Source organism: Cygnus atratus, chromosome 1 (genome assembly GCF_013377495.2).
Source record: "Cygnus atratus isolate AKBS03 ecotype Queensland, Australia chromosome 1, CAtr_DNAZoo_HiC_assembly, whole genome shotgun sequence".
NCBI lineage: Eukaryota > Metazoa > Chordata > Aves > Anseriformes > Anatidae > Cygnus > Cygnus atratus.
The window spans coordinates 62625810-62646049 of NC_066362.1; the positions used below are offsets into that span (position 1 = coordinate 62625810).

The window sequence follows — 20240 nt, forward strand, 5'->3', positions numbered from 1 at the left end:
GGATGGAGGTTGGGCCTATGCTGTAGCCATGTCTACAATCATCTGTTGTGGGAGACTATTATTAAAGAGAGCGCTTGAGAACCATATCCTGGGGTGCATCAAGCACGGCATTGCTAGTTGGTCAAGGGAAGTGATTGTCCCGCTCTACTCTGTGCTGGTGCAGCCTCACCTCAAGTACTGTGTGCAGTTCTGGGCACCGCAGTAAAAAAAAAGGATGTGAAACTATTAGAGAGCGTCCAGAGAAGGGCTACTAAGATGGTGAAGGGCCTAGAGGGGAAGAAGTACAAGGAGCAGCTGAGGTCACTTGGCCTGTTCAGCTTGGAAAAGAGGAGACTGAGGCAAGACTTCATCGCAGTCTACAACTTCCTCGCGAGGGGGAGTGATGGGGCAGGTGCTGATCTATTCTCTTTCAGTGATAGGACCCGAGGAAACGGTGTCAAGCTGCAACAGGGGAGGTTCAGGATGGATATCAGGAAGAGGTTCTTCACTAAGAGGGTTGTCGCACACTGGAACAGGCTCTCCAGGGACATAGTCGCGGCACCAAGCCTGTCGGAGTTTAAGAAGCATTTGGACTGTGCACTTAGTCATATAGTCTGAATTCTTGAGTAGACCTGTGTGGTGCCAGGAGTTGGACTTGATGATCCGTATGGGTCCCTTCCACCTCGGGATATTCTATGATTCTATGAAAGTAGATTTGCAGAAAAGGAGCTGAGGGTCCTGGCAGACACGGAGAAAACCTGCCAGCAATATGCCCTTGTGGCAAAGATGGCCAACAGCACTCTCAGCTGCATTAAGCAGACCACCCTCCGCAGGCTGAAGGAAGAGTTGAGTTTTAGTTCAGCCGCCACCGGGTGGCGCAGGGGAGAAGATGATGGCGCTCCCCGCAGTGGGCAGACCCACTATGCCCCTATGGTCAGGGCAGAGCCTGAGGCTCTGGGCCGCGCCGGGAAAATCCTGAGGGAAAAGCTTGGATGTGTGGGGGAAAAAAAGGCATATCGAGAGATTGTGGTTGGGTTTGTGCACAGCTGGTGCTTCTCTCCGGAGGGTTTGTGTGAATGTGTTTGTGTACATACAGACCCACAGGTGCGGGTCACAGTTGGTCCATGGGCCTGTCCATAGGAGAAATGACTGCCACACCACACCCCTATTGCTCAGTGTGTAAGGTATCGATGGTGCTGTCCTGCTGTGGGGGAAGAAAAGGGATGGAGTACGTAGGGCTGTAGGGCTGGTGCTTTGGGAATGACCCCTCAGACCTTTGCCCTCCACTTGTTCAGGACAGCAGCTATTTAGGAGCTGTTTCAGGTAGGATATCTCTGTCATTCACAATACTGCACTCACTTTGATGTATGGGCTGCAACAGCTAGTGTAAACCAGTAGGCTTTGGGGGAAGAGACCTCCTTGCTCTCTAGAACTATCTGAAAGGAAGTTGTAGAGAGCTGGGGGTTGGCCTCTTCTCGCAGATAACTAGTGATAGGACTAGAGGGAATGGCCTCAAGTTGTGCCAAGAGAGATTCGGGTTGGAAATGAGGAGACATTTCTTCTCAGAAAGAGCAGTCAGGAAATGGAATGGGTTTCCCAGGGAGGTGGTAAAGTCACCATCCCTGGGGGTGTTTAAGGAAAGGTTGGATGTGGTGCTTAGGAGCATGGTTTTAGTGGATGATATTGGTGGTAGGGGGATGGTTGGGCCAGATGATCTTGGAGGTCTTTTCCAACCTTAATGATTCTACAGTTCTCTTGTTCTTAGCCTTGATGAGACACATCTAGACTACTCTGTCCAGTTCTGGGCTTCCCAGTAAAGGGGTACATAGGCATACTGGAGTGAGTCCTGCCCAAGGGCCACGAAAACCAAGAGACTGGAACACCCATCGTGCAACACGAGTTTGTGGTTCTGTGATGTAAAACTGCACCACTGAGCATTCACAGAATCACAGAGCTCACTTCAGTGAAGTTCTGTGAGGTAAAATGCCAGAATTTCTCTCAAAAATCCACCTTCCTTATTTGAGCTCTTGGTGCACAGTAAGTTAATAATTAGCTTTATTATCTAGCATTTTGTATATTTTCAGTATTAACCTTTTACTATTTTCAAAGGATGATGCTCCACAAGAGTCTAGGACAACATTTTCCATCACAAGATACATCTCAGTCCAGAGTAAATATTTTAGCAGTCTGTTAGTAACTCATATGTTCCTTTTCTCCCCTTTTGCCTCAAATCTTCAACTCCTAGGACATGTCAAAAAACAATCAACACCAGAAAATGGAGACAACTGCATTTATCTGAGTTTGTAGCAAAGAAAGGTTGGTGATTTCAGCTATCCACACAGACATTTTGAATGTGCAGAAATCCACAGCAACCATATTAAGTGGAAAACTCTCTCCTAGATGTCTAGAAGGTGCATTCAACCTGTCTGTGTGACCTGCTAAGACACCACCAAAGTCCCTCTGAGCACTCAGATGCAAGATCTGCATCTAGCATTATCCATGCGGACTTTCCGCCATCTGAAATATAACATAAGTTTAACCTTTATTATCACCTAGGATAGCCTCAGGCTGAATCAGTTAATAAAATGTATTATAGAGTAGTTGCAAAGATGACAAGAACTGCATTGCACCATTATCTAAATTTCCTGCTTATTATATGGGAAAGAAATGAGCTAAATTGGAAAGTGTTGCAAACATTGTGAAATGCTTAAGTCTTGTGTCTAGTATTAATTAACACAAACTTGTCCCACCTCACTACAGCTGTAGCTGGTTCACTTCATAATCTGATAGGAAAAGAATCCCAATGTATGCTTGGAATGCTCAGCTGAAAGTTTCAACTCCAACTTGCACTTTTAGAGTGACAGGCCTGTCTGGCAGCAAATATACAGATTTTGAATATTCTTGCCCTTCCCATTTATGTGTAAAGAAAAGGAAGAACATAAAGCACATTTGATGAAATAACTAGTTAAATATTACGTGCTAATATAGTTTTATATGACAATTAAAGAAACGTGAGTAGGTTAGAGACAGTATTTTTCAACACTCTGCTCAAGAATGGGAAATAAATATAAAATAAATAAAAAAAAAATAAAAAAAAGGTAGGGGAAACTAAATTCATTGCATTCATGACAACATGAAAACACCTGTACAGTACTGTCTCAGTGTATGGAAAGCTAGCATATGGAGGATAGGTCTTTCAGTCTGGTCTGAAGTCTGTGAAAGCTAATAGAAACCCCTTTCAAAGACCAAAGTACACTTCGGTAGTTCAATAATAGCTAAACATGGCTACACTTTATTTTTGAACTTCCTTCAGCAATCACAATCTTAGCATGTTCAATGCATACTGCTACCATGAAGTTTCTTCTAACTTGTGCTAGGTGGTATGAAGTATTTCTCCCTTGAGTTGTTTTATTGTTGTTTACCTTTTATGCCTTCCGGAATCAGTAGTGTTAGCACAAATTTTACACTGGTAGAAGTGATCATTTAACATAATGGAAAAAGCAGAAACTTCTCCCTCCCCCCACGTTCATAGTTTGACAAATTAACTTTATTGTTGCACCTCTCAGGAAGTTCCCATCTCAAATAATGGAATGCAGATCTTAAGAAATACCCACAACAAATTACAAGAAACCTTGAAAGTTACTTCACGATGCATTTAATTTCTTTTGCGGTATTCTAAGACTTAGGGTATTACAAAGTATGAGGTATACATAATAACAGGACTAATACTATTCTCCAGTTGGATCAGGTAAAAATGTGCTATAAAATATTAGGAAAAGCAATAACGAAAAGTACAAGTGATCTTATCCAGTCATATCATTGCAAATCCAAAATTCTGAAACCCTTGAAAATCAGTCCCACAAAAAGTTCATGGTTGCTTTTTCAAAACAGGACATTCTGGCTCTAGGAGACTAAAAGCGGAGGAAGCTCCCATGCCAAACCTCTGCTTGATCTTTGTTGCCTGAAAGATAAATTGCATCCTTGATGCATGCACAGAGGTGACTTGGGTAACACCGCTTCCTTAGGACTTGTCGCTGGGAGGTTTCTTCTTAGCTTCCACATCCTTCTTAAAATCTTCAAGCTTCTTTGCAATGTTAGGAATCTTTAAAGACAAACACAAGAAACAAATAACAACAACAAAAAATGAGTTACGAGATCTCATGAACTTCAGCAGGTAAGACCATACCATAAACACAGAAATTCTAAAAAGTTTACACTGCTTTCTAATAGATGCTTGCTCCCAGGATCTTTTACTTTGCACAGATTTTGTTAAAAGCAAAGTAGCCTCAAGCAAACAGCAGAGGAAAGCACCTCACATGGGACTTTGGGAAATATTTTGGAATAGGCAGACTACTAAGAAAAAACATCAGCCAGTGTTGACGGGAACAGGAGGGAGCAAAAGAAATCACTTCAGAGAAAATTCAGTAAAACCAGTCTGGCTTCCTCACTGAAAGAGGATGAACTGCCAAAGAGTAAGTGATTCAAGCACTGATGCACAGGCTTTAATAATGACTTTTAGAGGAAAAATTACATTGTACTGTACCGGTCAAAAAAAAAAAAAAACACAGGAGAAAAGAGATGCTTAATAACAGCCAAAATGTTTTAGAATAATCTGTGAAGAAATACCTCTCCTGGTCCATTTTGTGGGCACCAAAATTCCCCACTGGGGAAGTTTAGTGCATTGCAAATTGTCAACCTTTTGCAGCTTCATACTTGAATGAAAATTCAATTTGCTGCTTTTGAAATTCAAAGCTTCAGCTTTCTTTTAAAAACAAAAGCATTTTAAAAAGGAATCTAACAGTATGTTTGGACAACTTGGGGGGCAAAAAAAAGGAACTTTTACAGCAGGGATGGAAACAGATTAACTTATGACTCTGACCTAAATTTGGAATCAACATAGGATTTTACAAGTGAACTAATTAAATGAAAGCAAACCAAAATTTTCGCTGGTATTTATGAAGAAAATCATGGACTTTTACTTCACTTGTCCCCTGACCGCAGAGAAGGATATTCAATCCAAACAGACTGCAGACTTCTGGTTGGATGGTTTGAGGATGATAGTACAGGAAATGTCAGAAGTTTCTCTCTTCCCTGTTTTTCAAACTTAAGCTCCTTTTGAGAAAGCAAAATTAAGAGCCCAACCCTTAACAGGTCTGACATCTAAAATAAACCAAGAGAAGTACACTACTATCAGCAGAACTCTCCATATGCTTATAATTAAACACACATGCATATGATTGCAGAATTAGCACCTCATGATGACAAGTTCATCTTAGAGGTTATCTAAGAAAAATAATTTTTGATACCAGTAATAAAATTACCATTGCCAGTTACCAAATTACCAATTACCACTGCAAGTCAGCATTACATTATCAGGGAACCATTTCCTCCAAATCAAAAGCAGAAGTCCCCCTCTTGTGGCAACGCATCATTAGTGCTTCCAGAAAAACACTATACTGTGCTTACAATACAAATTGATACACAATATGTTCTTTTGACTGCATTTTCTTAACTTTGTAAAATATATTGAAAAGAAAAAGCTAGTATAGATTATAAAAGAAAGGGGAAAAAAAGTATGTTAAATTTCAATAACTACTTTAGCCTGCAAACAGTTAAGCGGAACTGGTCTTATAAGGGATTCTACTTACTCTGCAGAAACTAAAAGCTTGTATTGAAAACTTAGCTGTACATCTTCTGTTCTAACTCTGAGAAAAGTCTCAGTCAGACAAAGACAAAGACTGCAGATCAGTGTACTGTTTGAAATAGAAGCAGGTACTGAAATCTCCCAAACAGCTGGCTAGACTTTTTCTATTTCTCCTGCCTCTACCTATGTAGATGTCTGGTTACAATATCTGTGCTCTAGGTCCCCAGTATTAGTTAAGGCTCTACACATTACTTTCTCACAGACAAGACGTCAAAAAGAATCTAGCTCTTTGTGGTTCCATTTAAATCTGAGTTTATCTGTAACTAAAGTTAATACAATTTGTATTCTATTCAAATCCAATAAAACAACAAAATTAAGACTGATTCAATTTTGATTAAAGTAAAACATCCTTATATATTCTATTCAGATTAAGTTCAATTCTGAGAATGCAAGGATACTTACATCATAGTTCTGAGCCAGATACATCCCAACCACATTGCCAAGAGTAAAACCAAGCTAAAAAGGGAGAAAGAAAAGGATTGTTAGCATCCTATCAAAAGCACATTGGTTAAGAGGAAAAAAAAAAAAAGGTGAAAAGTAGAGTTTCAATTTTAGTTGTACTTTTGTGCTTTTCTTCCAAAGGCAGGCACAATTTTACCCAGTCGCTTCTCTAGGAAAACCTTAACTGTGTTGTATCTTGGAAATAATGTTGTGTTTTAAATACAATTCTCCAAGACTGGATAAGGCTACGATCATCTTTGTAAAGTTCTTTGCAAACCCACAAAGGCAGTAACTCCCATAGCACTGGGAAAGTACAACTACATAGCAGCAGGGACCCACATTCCTCAGAGGTCTTGGTCCACAACTGAAAAGCCTACATCAATACCTCAGTAACACAATACCTGAGTAAAACACAGCGCTGGGGAAGAATACACACACAGAATGATGCAACACATTAATAATACAATAGCAACAAAAAGATTCACAAGCTGGAATTGCAGAACAGAGGCTCTGACAGCAAAAAGATCTCAGCCTCATCTTAAAAGGTGCTCCCCCATCAACTTCAACTGATGCAAAACTGCACTGTCACTGATGGGCAGCTGGCTCCCCATCCCTCTCCACTTTGCCCCAGTGCAGTACTGCTGCTACTTCTCTTCTGTAACCACCAACAACTGTACACCTCCCAGGCCCCCTGGACCTCAAAAGATAAGTTTTAAGCCAAATCCACTCTGATCTAGGGGCTCCTCTAAGGCAGGAAAGCATTGCTGGAATGTGTGCAGGGCATAACCTCTTCTGACAACTGCAAACTCGTAGTTGCGTGAAGGCTGTCTGTGAAACTGTAATCTGGAAGGAGAGCAAGAGCAAAATGGAAGCACAGTTCTCATCTTGTTCCTCTGCTTGCCAGCTGAAGAAAAGCCTCAAGTGGACCTTGACAGGTTAGATCGATGGGCAGAGGCCAATGGGATGGGATATGGCTAAGTGACGGGTCCTGCACTTTGGCCACAACAACCCCATGCAGTACTTCAGGCCTGGGGCAGAGTGGCTCAAAAGTTGTTCACAGGAACAGGATCTGGGGTGCTGGTCGATGCTTGCCTGAACATGAGCCGGCGGTGTGCCCAGGTGACCAAGAAGGCCAATGGCATCCTGGCTTGTATCAGGAATAGTGCAGCCAGCAGGACCAGGGAGGTGATCGTCCCCCTGTACTCTGCTCTGGTGAGGCCACACCTCGAGTACTGTGTTCAGTTTTGGGCCCCTCACTACAGGAAGGACATCGAGGCCCTGGTACATCTCCAGAGAAGGGCTGCAAAGCTGGTGAAGAGCCTGGAACACAAGTCCTGCGAGGAGCGGCTGAGAGAACTGGGGTTGTTTAGTCTGGAGGAGGCTCAGGGGAGACCTTATTCCTCTCTACAACTCCCTGAAAGGAAGGTGTGGGGAGCTGGGGGTTGGCCTCTTCTCGCAGATAACTAGTGATAGGACTAGAGGGAATGGCCTCAAGTTGTGCCATGGGAAGTTTAGGTTGGAAATGAGGAGACATTTCTTCTCAGAAAGAGCAGTCAGGAAATGGAATGGGTTGCCCATGGAGGTGGTGGAGTCACCGTCCCTGGGGGTGTTCAAGGAAAGGTTGGATGTGGTGCTTAGGGACATGGTTTAGTGGGTAATGTTGGTGGTTGGGGGACGGTTGGAGCAGATGATCTTGGAGGTCTTTTCCAACCTTAACGATTCTATGATTCACTTTGCGAGGGAAAGAAAATCCTCTCTTCAAATGCAGATGATGAAATTTTCACTCAGCAGCTCTAAAAGGCTCTGGATATTTTTAATTGTTACACACCATAATAAGGACACACTATACTATAAAAGTTCATTTGACTATTTTGGAAGTAGAGACTACTAACACTGTGCTTCCATTCATTCTCAGCTGAGGCCAATTCTATTTAAGAAAATTATTATTACTCAGGCACCGCTGCCAAAATAAGACTATTTTAAGAAAATTAAAACCACTGTCCACAACAACTTTCCCATCACATCTGAGCAGACATCTTTTCCAAGCCCAAAGTGGTATGCAGTATAGCTCATCTTTTCAGTGACTCAGAGTCCTTAAGTAGCACTGGTGAAAAGTTAGCTACAGAAAATTAAAATTGGTTGAAAGCTGCCCCATGAACCATGACCACAATAACTTCAGTAAATTCTTCCATACGCTTTTGATCTTATTGTCTGTTTGTTATTACTTTTTAAGGAGCATAGTGTTTATAATTTAAGAAGAAGCATCGTTCTTTTTATGGGTGCTGCATCAGTTATAATTTGCTGTTGTAGTTTTAATTATCAGTTAAAGAATTACTCTGAGAGACATTAACAAATGTTGCACTGAAGTAAACCATATTTGTGATTCCTCTTAATGTAGCGGATCATTGTAATAGAAACAAGTTTCCTCTATCTCCAGCATACGTATCTTTGGGAACTCACTTGAAAACACAAACTAGGTCCTAGCAGGTTTCTAGACTTTTAACCTAGAATATTTCCGAAGATGGGACAACCATCTTGTGTTCTGCTACGTGATAAGCCTTATTTGGTACAGATGGTACTGACATTAGTACACCTTTTAAGTGTGCTCTTTTACTGAAAAGTCTAGCATTTTATTCTAGAGCAATCTACCCAGTCACATTTACTTTGATAGCTGACAATTCAAACAGTGGGAAAAATCTCAGTATTTAGACTTCAAAAAATTTGGACTGCAAAAAATATAGGCAATTAAAATGTGCATGTTAATTAAGGACAATAAAGCTTATGAACGTTCAGGGTCATCCAATTTCTACCCAGCATTTCGAGACACATTTTAAGCAAATGTTTAGTTTATGCTTAACTCCGGGTAACAAAAATATAAGGTTGTCAAGATTATCCCTTTATCTCCCTGTTACAGCCCTAACAAGGGTGAGCAAAAGTCAAACACCCAATCTACACCCAAAGAAGAAGAAAACTCAGAATTAATTTATCTTATTTCAAACTTTCAGGCACTAATTGAGATGCCATAATAAGGTTTTTATCTAGAAATTGCAAAAAACAAACCAACATTAGCAGCAAGCAGTAGAGTTGATAAACACAGAAACTTTGAGACTGGCTAAGCATATTTACTGTTACTGAATATTTTCAATTGAGTGGAGAGAAACAACTAAAGCCTGCTACAGAAATTACTGATGCTTTCATATCAACTTATTGTTACATTTTGTTTTGAAGTTTAGAAACAGAACTTTTTATTCATTCCATAGAATCACACAAGGCTGTCTCAACTTAGAAAGGGCCGTCTCTTGTCCTTATCAACACTTTGTATGAAACTTATTAACCAACTGACTTACTCTTCCCTATTAAAACAGGATACCACTAATTGTTTGTATTGACTAGGATGCATCTGAACAAAACTGAAAACCTAGAGCACTCCCCTCAATGACTTACACACAACTAGAATTAAAAATGGAAGACTATTTCTGTACTTTGTTACAACAGAGAACAGCTTTTTAATTTTATTTTTGGACAGGTAATTTATTTTCTGAGTTGACAGTAAAAATGCGAGCATTAAGTATTTAATTAAGAGTAGACGGGCATCCAACCTCAGACGTCCAGAAGAGTTTAGGGAAGCATACATAAAGACAGAAAGGAAAATGGGAGAAAAAATAAAAATAATAAATAATAAATATATATATATATATATATATATAGAAAAAACAATTCACCTATTAGTGCTATGGGAAAAGAAATGCAGTAATGAAACATTATCACCTGCCTTAACTTATACACACACAAAATAGCATCTCCACTGATCAATTTTAAAGGTGTGCAAAATGGCAAGGGCTGAAAACCACTGCTCTCCCAAAATGAGTGAGGTACACGTATGTCCTAGTACAGAGAAATCTGAGTAGCTGTAGATTATTACCGAGGGCAAGGAAAATTTGCTGAATCTTAAAGACAAACTAAGGGCATGACTTGGAGAGAAACAAGACATAACATCCTTATTTTCAGAGAAACCGAGAAGAGCCACCCTGCAGGGAGCTGAACCACAGCCGGCACCGCACGACAGAGATACTGAACAACCGTGCAGCTCCCTGACAAAAAGGGGTGCGACGGTAACGGCCAGGATCGCCTTTAAGGAGCGGGAGAAGAGAAACTGCAGGAAACCACAAACACTAGGACACTGTGCTCGCAGCTTTGGTCAACTCAGTCTCCCGGTGTTGACATCAGTGAGCCGGGAGGCTCCGAGGCTAGGCTGCTCAGCCAAAGGCGTTACCTGCACACCTCCGCATCTCCTCCACCACGGCCCCTGCCAGCCTCCCACGAGCGGCCCCCCCGCCGCCCCCGCCCGCTCTGCGGCGCAGCCCTCAGCCCGCCGCCCCGGCCACCGCCTCGCTCCGCCCCGCCGCGAAATGGCGGCGCCGCCACCGCCCGGCGGAGCCTTACCAAGAACTGCAGCATGGCGCCCGCCCGTTCTGCCTGCCTGCCTGGGAAGTCAGGCGGTCGGCGGCTGCTCCTCTTCCGGGTCCCGGCCCGCCCTCATCGCCGCGGGGACGGGTGCGCCCACCAACGCCCGCGCCCCTGGGCGGCCCCACGGTCTCGGTCCTCGTTTTGGGCCTCCCCGGCAGGGCAGAGGCTGGGGGGGACGCTTCCACCAGCCCCCTGTCGCATTGGAGGATAAGGATGAGGCAAAGAAGGGCTACTGGCCACCTTCTGAAAGCCTCCCCTTACGCACGGGGAGACGTCTGGTGGCAGCCATCCAGACTGTCACCTCTGAGCTGAGAATCCGAGTATATACAGAAAGAACAAATTAGAGATGGAGGCTTTAGGGAAATATCTGGGGAAATAAACACTCAGATGCAGGCGAAATCATGAATGATTTGGGCATCCTGCTTCAGTGCCGCCAGAAATCTCGGCTTCACATGCCAATGCTGAATGAAAGGTTTTTCAGCCATGTGAGAATAATAAATAAATAAATAAATAAATAGAAGGCAGAAGAAGCTATACTTTTGCACTTCAGAATTCCCAAAAGGGAATTTCAGAATGTGGAATTCTACTGAAAGTATAGAGGGCTGTGTTTGGTTGACAGAAGTATCTGTCCACTCAGCACTCACTAGACCATGTGTAAAGTACCACAGCCAGGTTTGGGGCCTCTAGTGCAGGAAAGACACAGACAAACTGGAGCAAGCTCAGTGGAGGGCTACTGAGCTGGTCAGGGCTGGAGAGCGGAGGCTGAGGGAGCAGGGCTTGGTCAGCTGAGAGGAGAGGTGGCTGGGGGTGCCTAACAGCACCCCTTTAGGGCCTGCAAGGAGGTTAGTGCTTAGACAGATGCAGGCCCTTCACAGCTGGGTAGATGAGAGACACCGGTGCAAGCTGAAACATGAAGTCTTGGCAGGATTTAAGGACAGACTGTTTCCTCATAGAATCACAGTAACATTAAGGTTGGAAAAGACCTCCAAGATTATCTGGTCCAACCATACCCCTACCACCAATATCACCCACTAGACCATGTCCCTAAGCACCATGTCCAAACTTTCCTTAAACACCCCCAGGGACGGTGACTTCACCACCTCGCTGGGCAACCCATTCCATCGTCAGTCCAATCTCTTTCTGAGAAGAAATGTCTTCTAATTTCCAACCTAAAGCTCCCCTGGCGCAACTCAAGGCCATTCCCTCTAGTCCTGTCGCTGGTTATCTGCGAGAAGAAGCTGACCCCCAGCTCCCCACAACTTCCTTTCAGGTAGTTGCAGTCAGCAATAAGGTCTCCCCTGAGCCTCTAACCCAATACTCCTCAACCAGGGGAAAGTCTTCCTCTCTCCAGGTTTTCTCTCTTGTTTCTGGTCTCAGTAGTGTTTGGGGGCAAGCTTTAGCAGTGAAGACTGAAGCAAAGAAGGCATTTAGTAACTCCTCCTTCTCTGTATCTGCCATTACCAAGGCACCCACCTCATTTAGCAGCGCACCCACATTTTCCTTAGTCTTCCTTTTGCTGCTGATGTATTTGAAGAAGCTCTTCTTGTTGTCGTTGATGTCTCTTGATAAATTTAATTCTAACCAGGCCTTGGCCTTCCTCATTGCATCCCTGCATTCTCTGACAGTATTCCTATATTCCACCCAAGTGGTCTGCCCCTTCTTCCACATCATGTACGCTTTCGTCTTCTGTTTAAGTTTTCCCAAGAGCTCCTTGCCCATCCACACAGGTCTCCTGCCCCCCTTGCTCAACTTCTTTCTCGTAGGGATGCACCTATCCTGAGCTTGGAGGAAGTGGTGCTTGAATATTAGCCAACTCTCCTGGGCCCTCTTTTCCTCTAGGGCCCTGGCCCTGGGGATTCCTCCAATTAGGTCCCTGAAGAGGTCAAACTTGGCTCTCTTGAAATCTGGGGTTGTGGTCCTGCTTTTTGCCCTGCTTCCTTCTCGCAGGATCTTGAACTCCAGCATCTCATGGTCACTGCAGCTGAGACTGCCCGCAACCTTCACATTTCCAACTAGACCATCTCTGTTTGTTAGTACCTGGTCTAGCAGCACCCCTCTCCTTGTTGGCTAACCTACCACCTGCATCAAGAAGTTATCTGCAATGTTCTGCAGTAACCTCTTGGACTGTTTGTTCTGAGCTGTGTTGTCTTCCCAGCAAATATCAGGGTGTTTAAAGTCCCCCATAAGAGCCAGGGCCTGCAAACACAAGGCAACTTGGAGCTGCCTGTAGGCCTCATCCACTTCCTCTTCCTGATCTGGTGGCCTGTAGTAAAGATCAACCGCAATGTCAACCCTGTTGGCCTGCCCTTTAATCCTCACCCGTAAGCTCTCGCCAGGCACTTCGTCCCCCACCCCAGGCAGAGCCACATAGATTCCAGTTGTTCACCCACATAAAGAGCAACTCCAGCACCTCACCTTCCTGGCCTGTCCTTCCTATAAAGCACAAAAGCATCCATGGCCATATTCCAGTCATGACAGCTGTCCCACCATGTCTCAGTAATTGCCACGAGATCCTAACCCTGCAACTGCACTCAGACCTCCAGATCCCGTTGTTTATTCCCCATGCTGCATGCAGCACAGGCTGCCCAGAGAGACTGTGCCATCTCCACCCTTGGAGGTAGATCCTTTTACCCAGGATCCAGCAGGGTAAAACCCTGAGCAACCCAGTCTGAGCTCAGAATGGACCCTGCCCTGAGCAGCTGGTTGGACTGGGGCCTTCCTGAGGCCTCCTTCCACTTACACCCGAATCATCCTATGATCCTTTAAGAGCTTTCAGAAAGTCTGTGTTCCATTATTATTTTTTTTACCAGCACAATTAAAAATGAAGAATAGTTGTCCTTTGTGAAACACTTGGGGTTTAATTTCTTTTCAAGGTTACATTTAAGTAATCGAGACGGTCAGCAAATGTCAGTTAGGACAGTTAGTCCTGCTGAAAGAAACAACCAAAAATAACTACCCATCAACAACTACAAAAAAAAAAAAAATCAAACAAACAACAACAACAACAACAAAAACACAACAAAACCTTCCAAAACTAAAAACACATGGCTATTGTAGAACTGTTAGGCAACTCTACCCTGAAACCAAGTTAACTCCATCTGAGGACCAGGTTCCAGAAAGTTCAAATGCTTTATCTAATCAGAAAATAAGTAGCAGTCTGCCTTTCCAGAGCAGGTACCTCAGTGAGAAAGTGGTATACAAAGAAGTATCTTCTACCCATTTTCCAAAAGGAAGCAAACAAAGAGACTCTAAGTAAATTAAATTTTGGTGGTGGTGATGCTGTAGCAGGGAGCTGGACATGAGACAACTTTCAGGGTATCCCAAAGTCATTGTGCTGTGGTTCTCTGCTTGAGTCAGAGCTGATGTCTGGCAAGAGGAAGCAGAGGTTTGTATTGGTGTGGCACAAGTGCTAGGGTTGGAATTCCTCACTTCCCTGAAACATTCCTTGCCTGTCTTCTGGATCAGTGCTCTCAAAAGCATTGGAAATTGCCTTGCTTCTGGAAATAGTAACAAATTACCAGGTATTAACTGTTTTCCTAAATCCTGAGGCCTTCTACACATGTATAGCACTGAGGAAATGTTATAGATTCCAATCTTAGCACATGACGAATCAAAAGGAAGAAAAAAAGACTTCTAACAACAGTACTGCCTTCACAGTATCGCTACAGGGAGATAGGCTTTTCCTGTTTTCTGGTCATTAGAAATGATTTTATAATGCTTACAGTATAATGAATACAACATCTGCTAGGCAGTCTTGGCTCAACAGTTCCATACACCGTTGTTTTCCTACATGCCATGAACTTCCTCTGTGACATTTAATGGGCAGCCAAAAGTGATTTTTTCCTTTAAAGTAAACCCATTCCATTTACACTAGCCAACGCTGAATCATTTTGAGTTAGAGACTGTAGAGGGTGGATATGGTGGATGGCATATTTTATTCGAAGGAAGAATTCAGTCTGTTTCTGACATATAAATGCAACTATTGTGCTTTCATAGGTGGAGGAAAAGGAGGGGAAAGGAAGGGGGAAAAAAAAGAAAGAAAGAAAGAAAGAGAGAAAGAGAGAAAGAGAAAGAGAAAAAGAGAGAAAGAAAGAAAAAGAAAGAAAGAAAGAAAAAGAAAAAGAGAGAAAAAGAAAGAAAAAGAAAGAAAGAGAAAGAAAGAAAGAGAGAAAGAAAAAGAAAGAAAGAAAAAGAAAGAAAGAGAAAGAAAGAAAGAAAGAAAGAAAGAAAGAAAAAGAGAGAGAAAAAGAAAAAGAAAGAAAGAAAAAGAAAGAAAGAGAAAGAAAGAGAGAAAGAAAGAAAGAGAGAAAGAAAGAAAGAAAGAAAAAAGAAAGAAAGAAAGAAAGAAAGAAAGAAGGAAGGAAGGAAGGAAGGAAAGAAAAAGAAAGAAAATCAACAGCCTTTCCTTTTTTGAACTTTCCCCAAAATTTGTCTTAACCTCAGACCAGAGAGTGTCACAAGGAGGCAGTTTCCAAAACAGCCAGAGCATTGACTGTACTGTGGTTGGAGTTAATTTATCTAATCTTGGAGAAGAGAAGGAATCAGGGAGACACACAAAAGACTCCGTCCCCAACTCCACTGATGCTATTCTGGACATTGTTCGGGGATGGAAGGAATCCATCATGCCGTGTGGCACTTTTTTTTTTTTTTTTTTTGCCTGTTTGGGGATGGTTTGGTTACAGGGCCTGCTTTTAATTTGCTTTGTGGGTTGTTTTTTATGTCCTGCTTGTCCTGTCAGGGGATGATACAAGCCATAATCCTTTTCAGACTGGGGGCTCAAGGCTGTCTGGGTCTTTCTGTTCTTTTAAGGCAACTGTTGCAGCTTCTTCTCTTGTAGCTACCAGCTGTTGCTGTAAAGACTGGTAGCAGCAATGTGAAGAATAAAGGTGGGATGAGGAGCAACAATTCAAACAGAAGTGCACTGAGGTTGTGATACTGAACTGGCTGCACTCAGCTGAAAGCCCTGGTGAAACCTGAGGCCAGTGAGACTGAAAGGTGATTTACAACATCTTTGCTTTAGGTACTTCCACCTTGCCATCGCACACACATATTTTAGGAAATGGAGTTCTTTATGTGGGAAAACAGTAAGTCCAAAGACAAAAGTGTGAACATCTGCAATGTAAAGAAGAGTGTATGAGTCAAGGAGCAGCAGTGACATTGCTACAGATTGTTACTTACAACCAAGAATAATGAAGAGTAAGGTACTTAAAATTAGTAAGATTGGAAAACATCTTTCTAACTGAAAAAGTGAAAAAAAAAATCTCATTTGCTGCTGCAGAAGACTTTCTCAATGCTATCTAGTTTACTCAGGTGCTCTACAAGTATAGTTAAGCAGATGAGGTGTGCAGAAAACTTGTTTGTCAGGAAGTACTGGCTATTCTACAATATTGTCAATTGCCAAATCATATTTGAAAATGCATTCATCATCGTCTAATGTTTTTAACATGTATGTGCAGATCTGTTTATAGTCCTCTCTATGGAACAAGTTCAAGAATCTCTTTCCTAAATGATAGCAATTAATTTACCCTTTTTTTAAAAAAAAGAAGTTTGCTGGTGTAAGAGCATACCAGGACGAGACAGTTTTGTATGTTACGCCCAGTAGAAAAAGAAGGGTGTTACACCATTGTATTGTGAAAAATACTAACAAGGAAGAGGAAAGTTATTTATGTCCTGGACTCTACACATACTTTCTCCACAAACATTTGATCCAGTGAGTGGTCAGCTGGTAGCCTTCTCATTTTTCCTCCCAACTAGCGTTTGCTTTATAGTCAGTAAATATGATATTATCTGACTTGAAAGCAGGAACAATTTAAAAACAACAACAGCAACAACAACAACAACAAAAAGATGTGAAGACTTATGATTGTGTTGCAAGTGTCTGGGGGTTAACTTGAGTAAAGAAGTAGTGCTGAGGATTTAGCCAAAATGAGGATATACTGTGGGGCAAGGTTGGTAGAGAGGAATAGTATTTTAGCAGCCTGACTGGCATCCTGAGGGAAAGTGGTAAGAAAAGCCCTTTCTTAGATCTGGATATGATTTAAGTCACAGGAGATAAGCACTGATAAAAAACAATATTCCTGTACCTTCACAGAGCGAATACACAACTTTGACTATAAGCCCTCAGACTGCCTAAATTTAAGTATCTTGTTAATGACCTCTCTTCATTTCCAACGTAGAGCTGGAAAAGGGAGTAGAAATCAGATTTCCTTGAACTATAAATTCTGTTAAATAAACACCAGATGGAGCCAGAAAACCACATATTAAGATTTCTGTTTGTGTTTTATTATGTTTAAACCTTGGATCTTGGGTTCAGTTCTGCCAATTTTCTTTGCCTTGCCTTTTATATCACTTGTGCCATGATTGAAAAGTTTCTGAGGATCTCTACTTTTACAGGAGGTATTTTTTTTGTTGTTTGTTTGTTTGTTTTTTGTCTTGCCATGGGGACATGCAATATTTTAATATACAATACACACAGAATATATTATGCATATATAATATATATTTCAATATACTGAGTATAAGTGCCTGCCTGAAAAAAAATAAAATAAATAAAAACAAACTTTCAGTTTGTTTTTCCTCAAATACTTTTCCAGTGGAAGTGTAGTTTGTTGTTAATTTAAACCTGTTGAAAACATCATTTTCCAATTAACTTCCTCTCCCTCCTCTGTCTTTTTAGGAGCTCCTTTGGAGTTCTCAAAACAATGACTTTGTTTATTTTTCACAGAAAAATAAAAGATGTCACTGACTCATTATGCAAGTTAGAAGTTGTTTAAGGTCAAGTTTTCAAATGTAGTTGTATGGTCATTTATGCCAAGCCTTCTGAGGTCTAATCTTTACACAGAGTACTGTGAATTTCAAAGAAACTTCCTAGCACCACAAAACACAGACATTTGGCCTGGTTCAATAGAAAGGCTGAAGTTTGGGGAAAAAATAAAAAATATATGTATTAAAAAAATGGCTTTGTTTTTGTTTTTGTTTTTGTTTTTAAAAAAAATCATTTTCCTCCTCATCATGCATGTGAAAGTACTGAAGTCTTCTTTATTTTAACTGTACAACTGAGTTTGTCCAACTCTGTGTGACCAAATTCCCAGGGGCCAAGAGCACAGCTTAGATCTGTCAGTCCTGAGATGACCTGCAGTGTTTGCTCCTCTCTGCTGCTCCAGCAGCAATGGGCCATCACCAGAGCTACAGCTAGAACAGGGAGACCGTCAGACACCGCCCAGTCCAGGAATCTCTAGAGTGAACTCCAGAGCTCTCCCTTGTCTTTAAAGTCCTTTTTTCCAGAAACAGGGAAACTTTAGATCATGAGTACAATGAGCTACAGGAGAAACAAAGAAGCTATAACCTACAGAAGGTCCCTGAGCAGCAGAACTGATGAACAGCATTATTTCCAAGGCAGAGCTAAGCATCCACATTGGAGCCCTGCCTAGCATCATTAAAGACTGATTATTTCTGCATTTTCCAACAAAAAGAGAAATTGCTCCTTGTTCCAGTGGCATGGTCTGGATGTTGGGTTCAATCTATGAACCTAAAAAATTAAGACTTGCCCCTTTTTAGAGTAACCCCTCAAGTTGCTTGTCATGAATGGAGGGACTTGGACTTGAGGAGGAGCTAGACAAACTAAAATACCAGATTAATCTTCTTCATATGCAAAGTAATTACAATCAGGTGTTCCTAAAACAGACCAATCATATAAATTTCAGATGAATACTTTGAATGAAAAAATAAATATTGAACATCACCTTTATTCTTGTAGATATGTGAAAATGCATTTCCTGACCAGATAAGCCATTCATTCTACCCTACCAGAGTGATTTAATACTGCATTTCAACAAAACGAAATCTGCAAGCTCTATCTATGAGTTTATCATATACCTTTGAAGTACATTTCCTGTTGATACACCCTTAGCATTGCCAACAGATGCTTATAACTCACCTGCTTAGTATCTGACTACACACATCACTGCTTCTATCTTTGCTCATATAAATAGCTCTACTTTGTCTGTTTCTCTCCATTCCTTCAATACGTGTATGTGTATAGGCAACTTACATTCTTACTTGGACTCATTTAACCTTAAACTCTTTTATCATGCAGTCAAGCAGGCAGTGGAGCAGGTTGCCCAAGACAAGCTGTGCCATCTCCATCCTTAGAGGTTTTCAAGACTCAATTGGATAAAGCCCCGAGCAACCTGGTCCAAGCTCAGAGCTTCTGCTTGGAGCTGGAGGTTAGACTAGAGACTTTCTTAGGTGCCTTCCCTCTTGAATCATCCTATGCTATGATTTTACTGTGCTTTCTGTTTAGATCCAGTAATTCCTTTCTTCTTCCTTCTGTTGGAGGAAACAGATTTTTTTAGTCACCAAACTTTGCATCCAAATTCTTGAAATACTTGTCTACCCTGCCAGCCAAATTACAAACTTGTCTGGTAAAAGTTCCAGTGTGTAAAGAAAGAAAAACCACAAACCCAAAAGACTGATAAGTTTATATCTAGACAGGGTAATGGAGTATCTTGAATGCAAATGACTCATGGTTTTAAGTCTTCCCCTGCGGCCACAAGGTCTAGAAATGTTCTCTAAACAGCTCCTTCCCCAGCTGAGATGTTCACCTGAATGCATGCCTCTGGGACAAAGAATTCAAGAATGTTTAAAAGGCTGAGTTAACCAAGCAATTATTGAGCACTAATAGCTTTTAGCTCTGGCTGATGGACTATGGGCTGAGAAGGGCAGTAGTATGAGAAGGACCTTAATTTTTCTGTGGTCACAGAAAGTCATAATTGCATGAATAGTTAATAAACATGTCATGAATTCCTCTCTGTGGCAGGCCTGCAGAAGGCATAAGTGGTGGTCACAGATAGTCAGCTCAGAGTTTCAAGCTGTAACTGTTCATGCAGCTGTGGGAGCTCATGGTTCAGCTCCCCATGTTCTGGTTTAGAGACAACTGTCACAATCACACCAGGTATAAGACAGTGGGAAAATAGCCTGTCACTCATAGGATGACAGCAATCACCAGCACGCTAATTTTCTGGAATAGCATTAGAGCTTCTTAAGAATTCAAGTCCTATTAAATGTGCAGGAAAATGAGAAAAGAAAAGAAAAAAATTATAGCTAAGCTTACTTGCTGCTGTTGGGTACTAAGCACACCAGCAGGCTCTGCAGTTTTTACCCCCACCCCACCCCCACCCCCCCCACCCCCCCAGGTTTGGAGACAGAGCTGTGAGAAACCTTGCTGGGGGCCTCCAGGCCTTGACTCATGGGCTTCATGGGCACTCCAGTCCTTGGTTCTGTCCAGACCAAGGCTGCAGCTGTCCTGGTCATCTTCACAGCCCAGCTTCCTGCTCAGCCAGGTCTCTGCCCCTCCAAGGCCTGCTGTACCACCACCCTTACTGGTGGGGTCCTCCCCACAGCTGCTGGATAGCGCACCCCAATGCTCTTGGTCTGCTTCTTTGTTCTAATGAGTCAGAGTGCAATCACTTAGTCATAAGAGAGAAGGAAAATAAGGAAAAGAACTTTTCTGAGCAACCTTTGTAGAAGAAAAGTCAGTGCATTCAGAGCAGCTATAAAAAGAAGATATATGTGACATAATTAAAAGAATATAATTGGAATATATTTGGTAGAACACATGAGTAATGACCTGAGATTTCAATACAGCTGC

General features: G+C 42.1%; 1 protein-coding gene across 2 annotated transcripts; it reads right to left on the reverse strand.

The window, feature by feature from the left end:
- Positions 1–3618: 3618 nt before the first annotated feature.
- STMP1 (short transmembrane mitochondrial protein 1) lies at positions 3619–19919 on the reverse strand. Of its 2 annotated transcripts, none has more exons than XM_035551053.2 (3): positions 19811–19919; positions 6086–6139; positions 3619–4081 (listed from the first exon to the last, which is right to left on the reverse strand). In XM_035551053.2, the coding sequence occupies exons 1-3, from the start codon at positions 19901–19903 to the stop codon at positions 4001–4003; spliced, it is 228 nt and encodes a 75-aa protein (XP_035406946.1). In that variant the 5' UTR covers positions 19904–19919; the 3' UTR covers positions 3619–4000. The 2 variants fall into 2 exon arrangements, with proteins under 2 accessions (XP_035406946.1, XP_035406947.1); XM_035551054.2 differs by lacking the exon at positions 19811–19919 and adding an exon at positions 10568–10780.
- Between the last annotated feature and the right edge of the window lie 321 nt (positions 19920–20240).

What these genes read in the sequence shown, in the direction of transcription:
- STMP1 (XM_035551053.2), bottom strand. Translation starts at nt 19,903, where the DNA reads ATGACCAGGACAGCTGCAGCCTTGGTCTGGACAGAACCAAGGACTGGA. An exon ending in GCCTGGAGGCCCCCAGCAAG is followed by an intron (nt 6,140 to 19,810) that starts GTTTCTCACAGC and finishes CTCCCTTTTTAG; the next exon opens with CTTGGTTTTACTCTTGGCAA. An exon ending in ATCTGGCTCAGAACTATGAT is followed by an intron (nt 4,082 to 6,085) that starts GTAAGTATCCTT and finishes TTGTCTTTAAAG; the next exon opens with ATTCCTAACATTGCAAAGAA.